The 15,564-nt window shown below is 31.6% G+C and overlaps 2 protein-coding genes across 3 annotated transcripts; both read left to right on the plus strand.

The window, feature by feature from the left end:
- Nucleotides 1-579: 579 nt before the first annotated feature.
- LOC145002900 (uncharacterized) lies at nucleotides 580-2,588 on the plus strand. Its single transcript, XM_078962084.1, has 5 exons — nucleotides 580-1,234; nucleotides 1,347-1,496; nucleotides 1,638-2,297; nucleotides 2,342-2,381; nucleotides 2,486-2,588. The coding sequence occupies exons 1-5, from the start codon at nucleotides 580-582 to the stop codon at nucleotides 2,586-2,588; spliced, it is 1,608 nt and encodes a 535-aa protein (XP_078818210.1).
- Nucleotides 2,589-3,700: 1,112 nt separating this feature from the next.
- On the plus strand, nucleotides 3,701-5,784 carry LOC145003464 (nucleolar essential protein-like protein). 2 transcript variants are annotated; one of them, XM_078962595.1, is made up of 8 exons: nucleotides 3,701-3,808; nucleotides 3,918-4,256; nucleotides 4,378-4,470; nucleotides 4,536-4,680; nucleotides 4,893-5,003; nucleotides 5,134-5,216; nucleotides 5,295-5,352; nucleotides 5,520-5,784. In XM_078962595.1, the coding sequence occupies exons 2-8, from the start codon at nucleotides 3,951-3,953 to the stop codon at nucleotides 5,597-5,599; spliced, it is 876 nt and encodes a 291-aa protein (XP_078818721.1). In that variant the 5' UTR covers nucleotides 3,701-3,808; nucleotides 3,918-3,950; the 3' UTR covers nucleotides 5,600-5,784. The 2 variants fall into 2 exon arrangements, with proteins under 2 accessions (XP_078818721.1, XP_078818722.1); XM_078962596.1 differs by having other exon boundaries at nucleotides 3,923-4,256.
- Nucleotides 5,785-15,564: the final 9,780 nt, after the last annotated feature.

Here is a 15,564-nt window from a genome sequence, read left to right on the forward strand (position 1 = left end):
TTAGGTGAAATTAGTAGTTGTTAACCTTGAAATTACTTGTTTACTTGAAATTATTAGTTGTTATTTGTTAACCTTGAAATTACTTGAAATTACTTGGAATCTTGGATGCCTTATTTGTTTGATATTGAATTGTTAGGATAAAATTGGGTCTTTTTTTGGAAGAACAAGCATCAATAATCAAGTGTTGGAGAATCCTCCAAAAGAACATGCTCCAATGATTTAAGTTTTAAAGAATCCTCTAAAAGTCCATATCCTTCTAATCAATCATTCCCTTCGGTTTCTAATGTAAATCCACAACCTACAACTACTCCAATTACAAATGTTGAATTGAAAGATCTTCCAAAAGACCCAGGTGTATGACCAAAGATTACAACTTACCATCCAAATCAAAGAGATGAAATATGGAGGGCATATTTGCTTCAAGGGCCTTGTCAACCAAGGGGTCATATATTCCCTTCAAAGAAAATAGGTTCAAAAGAAAGACGTTTTGTCGTTAAGTGGTTTGATGACTTTGATTGGTTAGAATATAGCATAAAAGAGAACAAAGCATTTTGTTTATTTTGATATGTATGTGGAGACATGGTGGGAAAACAACATGGGAGAGATACATTTGTTTCACAAGGTTTTGATAGTTGGAATAAAAGACAATCATTAAGAGATCATATGGGTGGTATTGATAGTTTTCATCACAAAGCAAAAGAAAATTGTGAATTTTTATTGAAAGCAAAACAATCTATTAGTGCAGCCTTCAACAAGCAAACCAAGATTGAGGAGAGTAATTATAAACTTCGTTTAGGTGCTTCAGTTTGGTGTTGTAAATTTTTATTGAAAAATGGTTTACCATTTCGGGGTCATGATGAGTCAAGTGACTCTCTTAATAGAGGGCTTTTCTTGGATTTATTATCTTTCTTGAGAGACCATAATGAAGGCCTTCGCAATGTTACCTTAGAAAATGCTCCTCAAAATAATCAAGTGACGTGCCCGAGGACTCAAAAGCAAATTATTGAATGCTTTTCAACAGAGATAATTTTAGAAATTTGCAAAGAAATTGGTAAAGATGTGTTTTCTTTATTGGTTGATGAATCGAGTGATGTATCAAAAAAAGAACAAATGGTCATAGTTTTGAGGTATGTCGACAACTGTGGAGTGGTGAAGGAAAGATTCATTGGAGTGGTGCACGTGAAGGATACATCCTCTTTGACTCTTAAAGCAGCCATAGATGACGTTTTTACCCGTAACAGTTTGAGTATGTCTCAAGTAAATATAACATTTTTTCTTCCTTATTATGAATTTTAATTGAATATTATTCGCTTTAATGTTTAATATCTTTTTTTATCTGGTAAGAGGACAAGGTTACGATGGGGCAAGCAATATGCGTGGTGCATTTAATGGTCTAAAAGCTTTGATTTTACAATATAATGATTCAGCGTATTATGTGCATTTAATGGGGTTCACATTTCAAAACCATCACAAGTTCGATGAACTTATTTTCGGAGGTTCCTCATGTTCTTGCTTATGTCGAAGAGGAAGGATCCACTTTAAGTAACCGAAATCAAGCATTTGGTATCTTAAAATATTTCAAGACATTAGATTTCATGTTTTACTTACATTTGACGTATGAAATTTTACACCTCAAGAACGTATTGTTAAAGAATCTTCAAAAAAGGATCAAGATATTTTAGAAGCGGCTTCTTTGGTTAGAGGGACAATGGACGCATTGAAGTCTTTAAGAGACACAGGGTTTGCTAAACTTTTATCGAATGTATTCTCTTTTTGTCAAAAACATGATATTAATATTGTGGAGATGAAGAAAAATTATGTCACATCAAAAGGCCGTAAGACTAAAGTTACTAATCAATTTCATTTTAAAGTTGAAATTTTCAACACCGTCATGGATATGCAAATTATAGAATTCGGGGACCGATTTAGTGAACTTAGCACCCAATTACTAGAATACATGGGGACTTTGAGTCCTTGTGATTCATTTTCTAAATTTAACAAAACAAAGTTGTTAAAGTTGAGTGAGTTATACACAAAAGATTTTGATGATGCGGAGAGGATACAACTTGATGGTGAACTTGAAATATATTATCACGTTTTGCATAAATATGACCGGTTCACTAGTTTGCAAGAAATTTCCGACCTTTCTCGTTTGATGGTGGAAACGGGGAAACATCGGTCTTATCCTATGGTTTATAGGTTGTTGAAGTTGGTTTTGGTTTTACCCGTTGTAACCGTTGTTGAAAGATGTTTTTCAACGATGAAGTTTTTAAAGACGGATTTGCGTAACAAAATAGGTGATATTTTTTAAACGATGTCATGATTTCTTATGTTGAAAAAGAAGCACTTATGAAAGTGAAGATCGAAGATGTAATGGATCGGTTTCAAAAAATGTGTACCTGTAGATGTCAAATTTAGATATTAAGATGTAATGGATCGATTTGATGTACTAGTACTTTTAACTTTTTTATGTTATTACATTCAGACGAACAAAAATTGTCACTGCTGTGACAACTTTCTGCGTGCGCCACTGCTCAAGGTGGAGGGAGTCACTCCCTCCCAACCCTTCTAACAGTTTTACTGCATAGACGTCACATAATTTTTTTTTTCTTCTCTCTTTCATATTTTCCAGCCCACTCCTAATGTACAAGTACTAAAACATATGGATGTACTAGCTATGAAGCATACATAGAGATAAAGAGGGTTTGAGCTCAAAACTTTGGTGAACCCACGGAACCTGCACCATTTTGAACTCGTCCTCCACGAAACCGTGTGAATGGAGGTACCTATAGTACCTTTGGCATCACTACCAAATTTAAGCTACATACCGTGCACCTTTAAGTCATTCTTCTTACTTATATGAGTGCATCTTTAGCAATATTTACATGTTACCTCTTTGATTGCATTACCCTTTTCTCCATGCTATTAATTGTAGAAGTTTTGAGCTTTATTGCGTGCTTCTTTAGCAATATTTACATGTTACCTCTTGATGGCATTACCCTTTTCTCTATGTTATTAATTGTAGAAGTTTTGAGCTTTATTGCTTATATGAGCTTTACCTTCAATATATGATTTCTAACTTCCGATGTACATATAAGATTACACTCTTTGTGTTTGTAGTTTTGTATTATAAGTCATCGTAGATAGAGATATGTATGCCAACATTTAATTTTGTTTTTACTACCATACTACAAGGTTTGAGATATGTTGATGTTGAGATATTTTTTCAAAAAATATCAAAATCAAAGTTTTACTCTTACATATAATTTAGAAAGAAAAAAAAATCATAATAACTCGTTACTTCATTCTCCAAATCTAAATAATCTGGCCTTAAAAACTAAAAAAACAATCAAAATATAAATCGAACATCATAGAGTTTGTTGTTCGCAACCTATTTTGAAACATCATAATTCATAAGTCGAAATAAGGGGGTGTTTGGGATATCTTTTGAGAGGGTAAAATGACTTTTGGAAAAAGATAAAAAAGAAAAGATGTTTGGTAAAAGCTTATTTTTTATTTTTTATAGAAGGAAAAATGACTTTTTGGATAAATCAGAAAACCTAACTTTTTAAAACTTTTACCAAAAGTCTTTTTACCTCTGAAAATATACCCCAAACACCCCCTAAGTTTATTTGCTTTAAAGAATAAGAGTATGGGGATCAATTAAAGAATAAGATAAACCTCAGGGGGTGTAACGAAATTTACTCGCATTATCAAATCCATCAAAAACCTCTCTTCCTTGTTCAGACGCTGGTTAAACCCCGCAGCCGCCACAAGCCTCAATCTCTACTGCTCGTTAGCTCTAAAGGTAATTTCCCCTAATTCTTTCGTTAGTTATGCATATGGTTTGCTTAATTACATGCTTTTTCCATTCTCAATTGAAAATTTGATACAAATTTGAACACCAATTACTGTAGAACAGAGATATCGCACTTACTGAATCATAGAAGATGGTGAGACCATATGCAATTAAAGGTCGTAAGAGGAAGAAGAACAAAGAAAGGTACGATAAAGAAGAAGACGAAGAAGAAAATATGGGGTTTGTCGAAGAAGAAGAAGAAGGGGAAAAAGAGGGGATTCAGAAGAAATTGAAGGGTGGAGCTACAGAATCCGATGAGGAGAAAGCAGAAGAAGCGGCTCAAGAACTTTCAGGTATTCCTGTGAACTTGAACGAACAACAGGGCAACGACAAGAACAGTCCCGGTGTTATTTTTATCCTCGAGAAAGCTTCTTTGGAAGTTGCAAAAGTTGGGAAGGTTAGTTCTCTTGATTCTGATTCAAATTGTTTATGATTAATTGTTATGTCATCGTCCTTATTCCATTAAAATTACAAGATTACATGTGTATTGATGTACTTTATCGAATTCGTGTTTTTAGAGTTATCAATTGTTGAACTCAGAAGATCATGCTAACTTTTTGAGGAAAAACAACCGAAATCCAGCTGATTACAGACCTGACATTTCTCATCAGGTTAGTGATCCTTAATCTCCACCATCTTGGAATTGTTTAAAACATTTTACTTGTTTTTGATGCAGGCAATATTGAATATCTTAGATAGCCCATTGAATAAAGCTGGTAAACTAAGAGCTTTATATGTAAGAACAGAAAAGAATGTTCTTTTTGAAATCAAACCTCATGTTCGTATTCCAAGAACCTTTAAAAGATTCGCTGGAATCATGTGTAAGTTCACTCTTTTCAATCATACTGATGTAAAGGGCATTTACGTCTTTTGCATCATTGACATCTAAGTCCAATTCATAACAGAGTACAATCACAATCTGTTCTGTTTTGTCATGTGTCAGAATCTTTATGATATGATGCATGCTTCCCTTTTTCAAGGGTATTTAATCAAGGGTATTTTAGTCATATTTGATTTTATTGATATATTTCAGTGCAATTACTTCAAAAACTAAGTATTTCTGCTGTTGGAAAACGGGAAAAACTTATGCGTGTGATCAAGAATCCTGTAACTCAATATCTTCCAGTCAACTCTCGCAAGATAGGTTTGTAATTTCCTTTTTGGATAAATGATATTTTTTAAAATATATATGAGAAAATGAAAGTACACTTAGGGATATGGAGGAAAAGATAGTTTGAGGGCAAATTTGTAATTTTTGTATTGTTTTTGGGCAGGATTTTCGCATAGTTCTGAGAAGCTGGTTGACATGCATGACTATGTTGCTACATTGGACAAAGATGCAACTCTTGTTTTTGTGGTATGTATGTAAATATATGTATAAATTATAATAATAATAATAAAACATATACATGGATTTTAACTTGATTATGCTTAGGTTGGAGCTATGGCCCATGGGAAAATCGAAAATGACTTCGTAGAGGATTTTATTTCAAGTAAGTTCATTCTATATGCATTTTTTTTTTGTTTTAATCTTTTTAGGTTTTGAAAATAGAATATAGTATAAAAAGCATCGATTGACATTATCTCGTAGTTAAAATATATAAAAGAAAAAGGGTATATATTTTGAGTTTTTGACAAATGACTTTGTTTTTTTTTGCAGTTTCTGGGTATCCATTGAGTGCAGCATATTGCATTACAAGAATCACAAATGCATTAGAGCGCAAAAACAAGATTCTATGAACACTTCTTTTTTGTACGTTTTGTACTAGGGATTGATATTCATAAATTATTAGCAAAATGGATATTTCTTTGTCATCAATTTGAGGATAATTTGGTCATTTTGATGTGGCTCTTGACTTGAGAAAACGTGAAAAGAATATATAATTTTTGAGTGTAGAATCCGAAAGATGCCAAGTTTGCTTCAAGTTTTCTGATGGTTTTGCTTGATATCAGTTTAAAACTTGTTACTTTTGGATCATCATAATGTCAAATTATAGTTTCATTTAAACTTGGTTTATGAATGTTTATAGTAAGTCAATAATAATCTAATAAGGATTGTTGAACTATATAATATATAAAACAACCTCAATGATGCCTTCATGCACAAACAACACAGTTCCATCATCTTGCAACTACCTCTCATCTTGTGGGGTAGCCTTTTGTATGGGGTTAATAGTGTCAACGTACATTAAGTTGAGGTTATATATTGTTAAATAATCAAAAATCCAATAGTGAGTACACCATATAAAATTAAATATGTACCTCTTACTCACATAACCAACCCTCATCTTATGTGGTACCCTTATTAAGGTGTGTACAACGATACTTTACTGAAGGAAATCACCACACACAAAACCGCCAGACTATACATCTATAATAAGCTTTACATGTATCCCTAACACACACTTACTACGTGACATACTTATATGTTATACTTCTGCAACACCAGTAGCGAATAACTTATAGGTTTTCTACATCTAAACACATGATATTGTGCAACGGAAACAAACAAATATTCCTATATGTTCGTGTAACCTAGAAGATCCAAGTTTCATGCTATTAGTGTTACTACTAAAGAAAATATAGAAATACATACATCCTTTTTGATGCTAATGATCTCCTTGCTTGAGTTCTTGTTCTTATCACCTTGTTTGGATGAAATCACCCAAACTAAAATTCTTCTTTTGGTTCACACCCAAGAACATCAAAGAGCAGAACAAAAATAACTACAAGAAATGATCAAGTTCTACAAACCCTAGAGAGGGTTAAGAAATTGTCCTTAAGGGAGAAATGATAGAAAGCCAAAATAAAAAGCCAAGGGATGAACAAAATGGTTTGATCCCTAGCACCTTATTTATAGGTTGCAATTGCTTAGCCCCAAAAAAAACTCAGACCTTATGGGATAAGCCCATAAAAATTTCCACCTCCTTATCCCTTGGAGATTCTAGAATACTCTAATTAACTAACTTTTAATTAATTAATATTCAACATCTTGAATTAATTAATTCCAAAACAATTTCTAGTTAATTTATCAAGCCATTTCAAATTAATTTATCAAGCCATGACAAATTAATAAACTAATTTCTCCTGAATTCTTTTCTGCTCAAACGGGTCATGAGGGAAACTCAAAAATAACTCTGCTATTATTAGAAGTATTATAAATAGTTAATGACCTTAGGCACTCTTTCCAACAGCACCCACTTGGATAGGTCATCAACTATATGAGATCTAATACTTCTTCAATAGTCAACATACAGTTTGCTATCTGATGCATCTGTCAGACTTGGATCTAATCAAGATTTAACCCTTGGGTAAGTGAGCAACACTTCCTTTGTTCTAAAAGATATCTATATGAACTTGAGAGATAGATAAGGGTCAATCTCAGTGTTCAAGATTACGTTCCCCAATAAAGATTTGTGACGAGTACATAAGATTACTAAATTGAACACAACAATTTCAAGCACTTTAGATGTCAACACCAAATCAATGAGAGACCCATAGATATCGGTCCTCCTATTAGGGTAGAAGGAACAAATCAACTTTGACTACGTAGTTTTTGTCTACTCATCATATCATACATGGACATACTCTATATAATATAACTACAAATTACAACAACATTGGAGCATACCAATGCACAACATACTTGTAAAGTAAAACTCACATGTATCTCGGTTTGAAGAATAAGAGATATTATCATTTTAAAATTACTCGTGACTATATCCATAAAGTAATCTCTAAGTCCGGGTTGTTCCAATACTTAAATCTCTATTAAGTACTCATGAGTGCTAGTTGCAATCTCTATGCTACGCCGAATCTCTATTCTATGCCTAATCACTATAGAGAATCTACTAACACTCTATGACAATCTTAAATCACTACTTCCAAAAGCATGACCGAACGTGGAGGTTTGAGTTAATTAATACTCAGGAAGTGGGTTCCAAACATGCAAAATGAAACACAATAATAAATAAATGTACAATTGGTAGCAACCCAACTTATTATTAAGTCACCATAAAATAATCACCACATCAATTATAATTCTAGATAATAAAGACACATGAGGCTTGGAGAAGTGATGTTTCTTCGAATGTTGTCTACACTTTACATATCCAAATGAAGAGCATAATAAAAGTTTGTATATCCATTTTCAACCTCTATAGATGTTTCTGGATAGGTACATGGTTTTCTTTTGATTCAACCTCGTTATTATATGTTTTAATATGGCCCATATTCAATGAATTTAGAACCGATGGATTAACCAGGGCCATTTTTGTAATGCCCACAAATTTGGGTTAGACATTAAAATATAACAAGTGATAATTACTTAAAAATAAAATCCTCGAATAGGATAACTATTCGCCGTATGTGTTACGAGTGACAAATAACATTTTAAAGATGTAGTAGTCGTAATGAAGATCCCGTGAGTATAGGGAGCGCTTAAATCCGACTTCGTATGAAGAAGTTATGCTTCTTTGAAGTTTCATGATCAACTCGAAACAACTATGTATGCCATAAAAAGTGAATCAGGGATAGATTGCTTATTAGCCTAAGTAATCTAAACGAAAGTCATAGTAATCGTAAAAATGAGAGCGTAAATATAAAAAAAAAGCCCAAATCTGACTTTGTATGAGGAATATATGATTTTTTGAAGTTTTAGTACAACAATGTGCGACACATAAATCGAAATTAAAATCAATTGATTGTTAGCCAAAAAAGTTTAAATGATAATTGAAGACCTTGTGAAAACGAATCCTTCGATATAAAGACAGTTGAGAACGGAATTCATATGAAACAGTTATAATTTTTGCACGGACTTTAACAATCCAATCTCTATAAAAATATGAATTTAAAATAGAGTAATAATTAGTTGTTGAGGTCTAAAGGGAATTTTTAGAGCTCGCCGACAGGATTCCAGGGATATAAAGAACATCAACGGAGCTTATATGCGAAAGCTATGCCGTTTGCAGATTTCAAGAAAATACTTGATGTGATGACGTGGAAAAACGAGAATGAGACACATGGCAATGTTCTAGAAGGCGCAACGCATACCACAAGGATTTCGAAACGTGACACAACACAAAACGGGACACACTTGCCTTAGGCACAGCGCGCTTCGTGAATTCCTATATTTAGAACCTGAATCTTCAACCATTTGCTCTCACCTCCAAGTCCCATTCTCTCTGAAAATTTCTTCCTTTGTTGAGTCCAAATTTTCTCTAGTATTTAAGTTATTTTAGCAAGGCTCTAAGTCAAATGCATGTCAAACAGAGTACGATCTGTTCTGTTTTGTCATATATCAGAATCCTTATGATATGATGCACGTTTCCCTTTTTCAGTGTCTTGATCACTCTCTCTCTTTTCTTGGTTTTAATCAAGGGTGTTTTGGCATATTTGATTTTCTTGATATATTTCAGTGCAATTACTTCAAAAGCTACGTATTTATGTTGTTGGAAAACGGGAAAAGCTTATGTGTGTGATCAAGAATCCTGTAACTCAAGACCTTCCAGTTAACTCTCGCAAGATAGGTTTGTAATTTTTTAATTTTTAATTTTTTTGGATAAATAATATTTTAAAAAGTATCTGAGAAAATGAGTGTACACTTAGGAAGATAGAAGGAGAAGATAGTTGAGGGCAAATTTGTAATAAACAGTTGGGACTTAAGGCAAAAAGAAACACTCGTATATAGTTTACCAGATTAAGTTCATAAAATAAAAACGAAACAAGATTTCAATCTTGATATTTGAAAACACCTTATAGTAAGACAAAAAAGGATATTTGTTAGGGTTTAGGGTTTATGATTTGGAAATTTTATATTGTTTTCGGCAGGATTTTCATATAGTTTATAAGAGAAGCTGGTTGACATGCATGACTATATATGTTGCTACATTGGACAAAGAGGTAACTCTTGTTTTTGTGGTACGTATGTAAATATGTATAAATTATAATAATAACAATGATAAAACATATACATGGTGTAGACTTGATTTTATTTGAACAAGTAAATTAACTTTTGACAAAACTTCAAAGATGGTCCTTGTGGTTTTCGAAAACATCAAGTTTAGTCCCTAAGTTCAAAAAACCTCACAGGTGATCCCTGTGGTTTCAAAACTTTTAACATTTGGTCCTTCCGGCTAACTCTGTTACCATTTAGCCGTTAAGTCAGGGGCATTTTTGGCATTTCACTACACAGGTACCATTTATGAGGTTTTCAATTACTTTTTTTTTAAATAAATAAATAAATAAAATTTAATATGCAAGGGTCCCACCTCTGTGTGTGTGTGTGTAAATACTCACAAGAAAAACAGAGTAGCAACAGCCATGGCAGCCAACAAATTTGCAACCATGTAGCACACGAATACAAACAACATCACACTCATTCTCATTTATGTTGTTCTTGAATGGACGCTCATACTTCTCCTCCTCCTCCTCAACTCTCTCTTCTCTTTTCTCATCATCAAATTTTCCCAATTCTTTGCCCTAAAGCCACCCTGTTTGTGGTGTTCTACCCTCCATCGTTTCTTAGAACCCAAAAACAACAATTCCCACTGCGATCTTCTCTACGAACTACATTCCAAAGAGGTTTCCATCTTGGGCTTCTGCCCAAATCACAAAAAAATTGGCAGAAATCAAAGAATTATGTGAAGATTGTTTTTCATCTCATCTGGATTTCCAATGCCAAGTGAAACAGAGCGACGGGGAAGATGAAAATGAACAGAACTTGAAGTGTTCTTACTGTGGTTTGAAGTTTCATAAGAAAAGTTTTGATAGTTTTGTAGTGACTCGGAATTCTTGTGATGTTTTGGAGCACACTAAGAGCGAAGGTTTGATCAAAAGTTCCAATGATAAAGTTGGATCAGATTCGATGGAAGAAAACCTTCAAATTCAGAGCAAAAAAGAGACTCAGATGAATTATGACGGGAAAGATATATGGGATTCAAATACTTTTGAAATTGAAACAGAATTGAATCAACTTGAAAAAAAGGAAGATTCAACTTCTGATTTTCTCCCACAAGATCTTGAATTCTTCTTTGATCATAGTGGTAATCAATTAGTACCTATTGGATTAGTTGATTCAACAACAGAGGAAAGTCAAAACGTTTCTGGAGGTGATGAAGATCACGCGTCTGGAGATTACGAAAAAGCTCTAGTAATCCAAAACCACCAGATGACAGGGCTTGAATCCACAGAATTGAAAGAAACTGATAATTCTCTTGTTTTACATGCAAGAAACAGTGAAGTTATTTATGAAAAATCCGATATGTATTTGAGAAACCCCAAGTTTTTGCAGTCGAGATCCATAAATGATAGGCTACAGATCGGAGACGGTAACTTGTGTAAGCATATCGAATTTTGAGGAAGAAGATAGAGAATATAGGTTGTTGGGTTTTTTTATGAGAGAGAGAGAGAGAGAGAGAGAGAGAGAGAGATGGGGTGGGACCCCTTGCATATTAAATATTATATATTTATTGATTTAAAAAAAAGTAATTAAAAACATCATAAATGGTCCCTGTGTAGTGGAATGCCAAAAATGCTCCTGACTTAACGGTTAAATGGTAACGGAGTTAGCCGGAAGGACCAAATGTTAAAAGTTTTGAAACCACAAGGACCATCTGTGAGGTTTTTTGAACTTAGGGACTAAACTTGATATTTTTGAAAACCACAGGAACCATTTTTGAAGTTTTGTCTTGACTTTTTGAATACTATTGTATAATGTTTATTGTTGCAAATTAACTATATTAGAAAAATTGCCAAAACAATGAAAACTATATTAGAAAAATTGCAGAGTTTTTAATGAAATAAAACTCTTCATCTTAGTTTAAATGAAGTGTTTTTGAGGATTTATTTTTGAAAATTACTATTTAGACGATGATATTTTAACTTATTTATTCTTAGGTTGGTGCAATGGCTCATGGGAAAATCAAAAATGACTTCATAAGAGTATTTTATTTCAAGTAAGTATATTCTAAATGTATTTTTTGTTAATCTTTTAGAGGTATTAAACATAATCTTTACATCTACTTCATTCATGTCTTTCATGTATGAATTATGATGCATACATTTTGGGTTGTTTTATGACTTTTTCCCATCGTTAAAATATATAGAAAAGAAAAATGGTATATGTTTTTGACACATGACTTTGGTTTTTGCAGTTTCTATTTATCCATTGAGTGCAGAATACTGCATTACAAGAATCACCAATGCATTAGAGCGCAAACACAACATTTTGTGAACACTTTTTTTTCCCTACTTCTTGTTTTAGTGATTGATATTATACTATTTAGATTATTACCAAAATGCATCTTTCTTTGTCATCAACTTGAGGATAATTTGTTGACTAGGATTTTTTTTTTTCTTTCGTCGTGGCTCTCAAAATATATTAAGAAGAAAAGAAGAAATTGATTTATGCTTTGGCCAATGTTTGCAATTTGCATGTCTTAACATAGACTTGATTCTTCAATATACAAATCTACAAAATAAATCATGTACATAGGTTAAAATAAATAAATAAATCATGTGGGTTAAGATTATTAAATCTTGTCACGGTTATCATGTTGGTTAAGAGGAGCGATTTCATTCCATACTTTTGACTTTGGATGGAATTGAGTATTCTTAAGCTAGGTATTATTGGTCTTGGGAGTTGGATGTTTCATGTATCTTCTTTGTTAGCTCTTTTCGTGCTTATATTGATGATGTGGTGTGAGGTATTGGTTTTGATTGATTGCCTACAAGGATTAACTTGGTGTGCAAAGGGATTAATATGGAGTCTATAAGGTGTCATTGTTGTGATTGGTTTTCGGGTGAGTTAACCATGTTTTCTTTTCTTGTGTTATTGATTCTCAACTCTCAAGTGTGTCAACGAATTGCGATTTGGTTGCATATGTCATGTTCCTCCTATTTTTGGGAACTTGGAAGAAATGTTTGAGTGGATCTATTCTATACATTTGGCACCTTTGAAGCGTTATATTTTTTTCCTCGATTTGCTATATGGTTAGGTGGGTGCTTTGGTGTTATCGTAATGTGGTAGTTTTTCAGTCTAAGAAACAACGTAAGGATACGGTTATAGATATAGTTATGATGTATTCTTTTAATTGGTTTTAACTCAAAGGCTTCTAGGAATTGGATTGCATGGTTTTAAAATACATTGGACCCTTAACTTTTGTCTTTTGTCTTTTTTTTTTTTGGTTCCTTGCTAGCTCCTAGCTTGCATTTTTTTAATTTTATTATTCAAGCGATTCAAAATTTTGAAAAAAACAAATACGTACATAGGTCATGTGCATTTAAAAATTATCCATTTGTATGTTTTTATGGAGTAGACTATCAAAATAATATTTATATAGACAACATTTATTAAGAGATTATTGACATAAAAGTCTTTTAAGTTTTGCAAGCTTTGTCTTTACAATGATTTTAGGTGCGTTGAGAAACTTGTTTATTTTTGTCATGATGTTGATCAGACCCATACCCTCATGATCTCAAATGCATCGTGATTACCACCAAGGTGGAAATGTTTTAGTGTCAATATGCTTTAAGGATCAATATATAACCACTATAACAATTGATAATAAAGGGAAATAAACTTTAGAGAATCGAACCAATGATCTCCTAAATAAATAGCATTAAATCTACGACTAGTCTAGGTAAGTTTACATGCATCCTTTTTTTTTTAAGTTTATATATAAAGATGGTCTAAAAAGAAACTTTATTTTATCATATAGACACGCTACTTAGTTTTTGAAATATATTTATCCATTGAAATTGTATTGTTTTCTTAAAAAGTTAGTTATAACTAGTTAATTATAGGTTGATTTTTGATAAAAATGTATAAAGTGTGAGAAATTATTATTATTATTATTATTATTATTATTATTATTATACACATTTAAAAAACATATTTAGTCGTTATACATACTTATTTTGTATAAAAAAAACATATTGTCTACGTAAAACTTTCATGAATTAAATTATATATATATATAGAAGGGTTCAATTGAGAAAAAAAAAAGTTGAAATGAGGGTATAATTTTCAGTCAATCATTTAATTAGCCTCTAAACATAAAAGATACGGTGACAAACTTGTAAATATGATATAATAGCCTTCAATAACAAATACGTAAGTGTAGAGAGTTGGATAATAGTTGAAATTCATTCCAATAGATCGTTCATCGTCCAAATTTCTCCTCCAACCTTCAACAATCATCCAGATTTCTTCAATTAAATCGTCGATCGACGTCATCATGTGTTAATCAATAATTGATCTTCGTTAATAACACGTTTATCAACACCATTCAACTGTTAACAACAAAAAATTCGTTTTTTGTTTTTTCAGTCCAACCTTCAATTCTACTTGAATACGAGCATATCTTCAACATCAACGATTAATTATACTTCCAGCATCATTAGATCAACATCATCAATAATCAACAAAAAATTCAATCCATATCATTCATTCAACATCGATAATCAAATAAAACATCGAAATTAATATTAGAAAAATATCAAATCATTTTTGTTTGAAAATTTTCATATAATTCTCTATCAATCTACTATTTTGTAAGATTTAAATAGTCAAAGTATCATATTTGTAACATTTTTAAAAAAGTTAACTTGTATGCACTCTAACTGTTTGATGGAATGCATCAACTAAATTACAACGTTATATATTTTCTCACCTGAGTCGGTATATGATTATTAAAACACAAAACAAATATGCAAGTCTGTATGTTATTTATATGTGAACAACATATAAAAATTATATATATTTGTGAACACATTGTAAATATTAATATATCAACTATTATTACAAGTGAATATATGATCTAATATTCACAAGTGAAATATACTATGTAATATTCAGATGTGATATACTATGTAATACTATGTAATATTCACATATGAAAATATTATTTAATATTCATAAGTGAATATATCATCTAATATTCACAAATGAATATATTATATAATATTCACAAGTGAATGCATCGTTTAATATTTAAATATGAATATAATCAATATATACTATGTTTATTATATTTTATATTCATATATGAATGATACTTAAACTGTAAAACGAATTAATCATATTTTTTATTCATAAGTGAATAACAAATGTACTGTAGTAAAAATATGATTCGTTTTTATTCACTTATGAATAACAAAAGCTGAAACTATAAAAAATAAATTTTTTATTTTATATTAAAACTATATCAATATGGATATCTGTTTATAGAGAATAAAAAATTATGAATTTTGATATATTTAAAATTATTTTTCGATAAAAATAGTTCCTTAAAAATTAAAAAAAAAAAATTTAAAAAAAAAAAACTATGTTTTGTATATATTAAGGTAATGATTAGCATAGTTTAAGGAAACATGTTTTGTTGGAAAACACATGTGCATTCCTATTTCATTTTCGCTTGTACATTGGAAGCTTTTACGGCAAAAATAAATGATTGGCTGAGAATGATTCCCCCATTCTCAATATTTTTTTATTTTCTCAACTGAACTTCTCTCTCTCTCTCTCTCTCTGTGTGTATATATATATATATATATATATATACTATTGATTGTAGAAAATAGTTCACCAAAATCACCTCGTAATATTCACAAATATAGATTTGTGGTACAACAGGTTGATCTTGAATAAAGAAAAGATTAAGTTAATTATTCATCCAGACTCAAAGCTATGTCTAGAAAAACCTGAT

This window comes from Lactuca saligna, chromosome 6, assembly GCF_052625555.1.
Source record: "Lactuca saligna cultivar CGN05327 chromosome 6, ASM5262555v1, whole genome shotgun sequence".
Taxonomy (NCBI): Eukaryota; Viridiplantae; Streptophyta; class Magnoliopsida; order Asterales; family Asteraceae; genus Lactuca; species Lactuca saligna.

Bases quoted from the DNA above. Each gene is read 5' to 3' on its own strand.
- LOC145002900 (XM_078962084.1), top strand. From the start codon at position 580: ATGGTGGGAAAACAACATGGGAGAGATACATTTGTTTCACAAGGTTTT. The intron at 1,235-1,346 runs GTAACAGTTTGA...ATCTGGTAAGAG, and splicing joins CATAGATGACGTTTTTACCC to GACAAGGTTACGATGGGGCA. The intron at 2,382-2,485 runs GTTTCAAAAAAT...TATTACATTCAG, and splicing joins ATCGAAGATGTAATGGATCG to ACGAACAAAAATTGTCACTG.
- LOC145003464 (XM_078962595.1), top strand. From the start codon at position 3,951: ATGGTGAGACCATATGCAATTAAAGGTCGTAAGAGGAAGAAGAACAAA. The intron at 4,257-4,377 runs GTTAGTTCTCTT...TCGTGTTTTTAG, and splicing joins AAGTTGCAAAAGTTGGGAAG to AGTTATCAATTGTTGAACTC. The intron at 5,217-5,294 runs GTATGTATGTAA...GATTATGCTTAG, and splicing joins ATGCAACTCTTGTTTTTGTG to GTTGGAGCTATGGCCCATGG.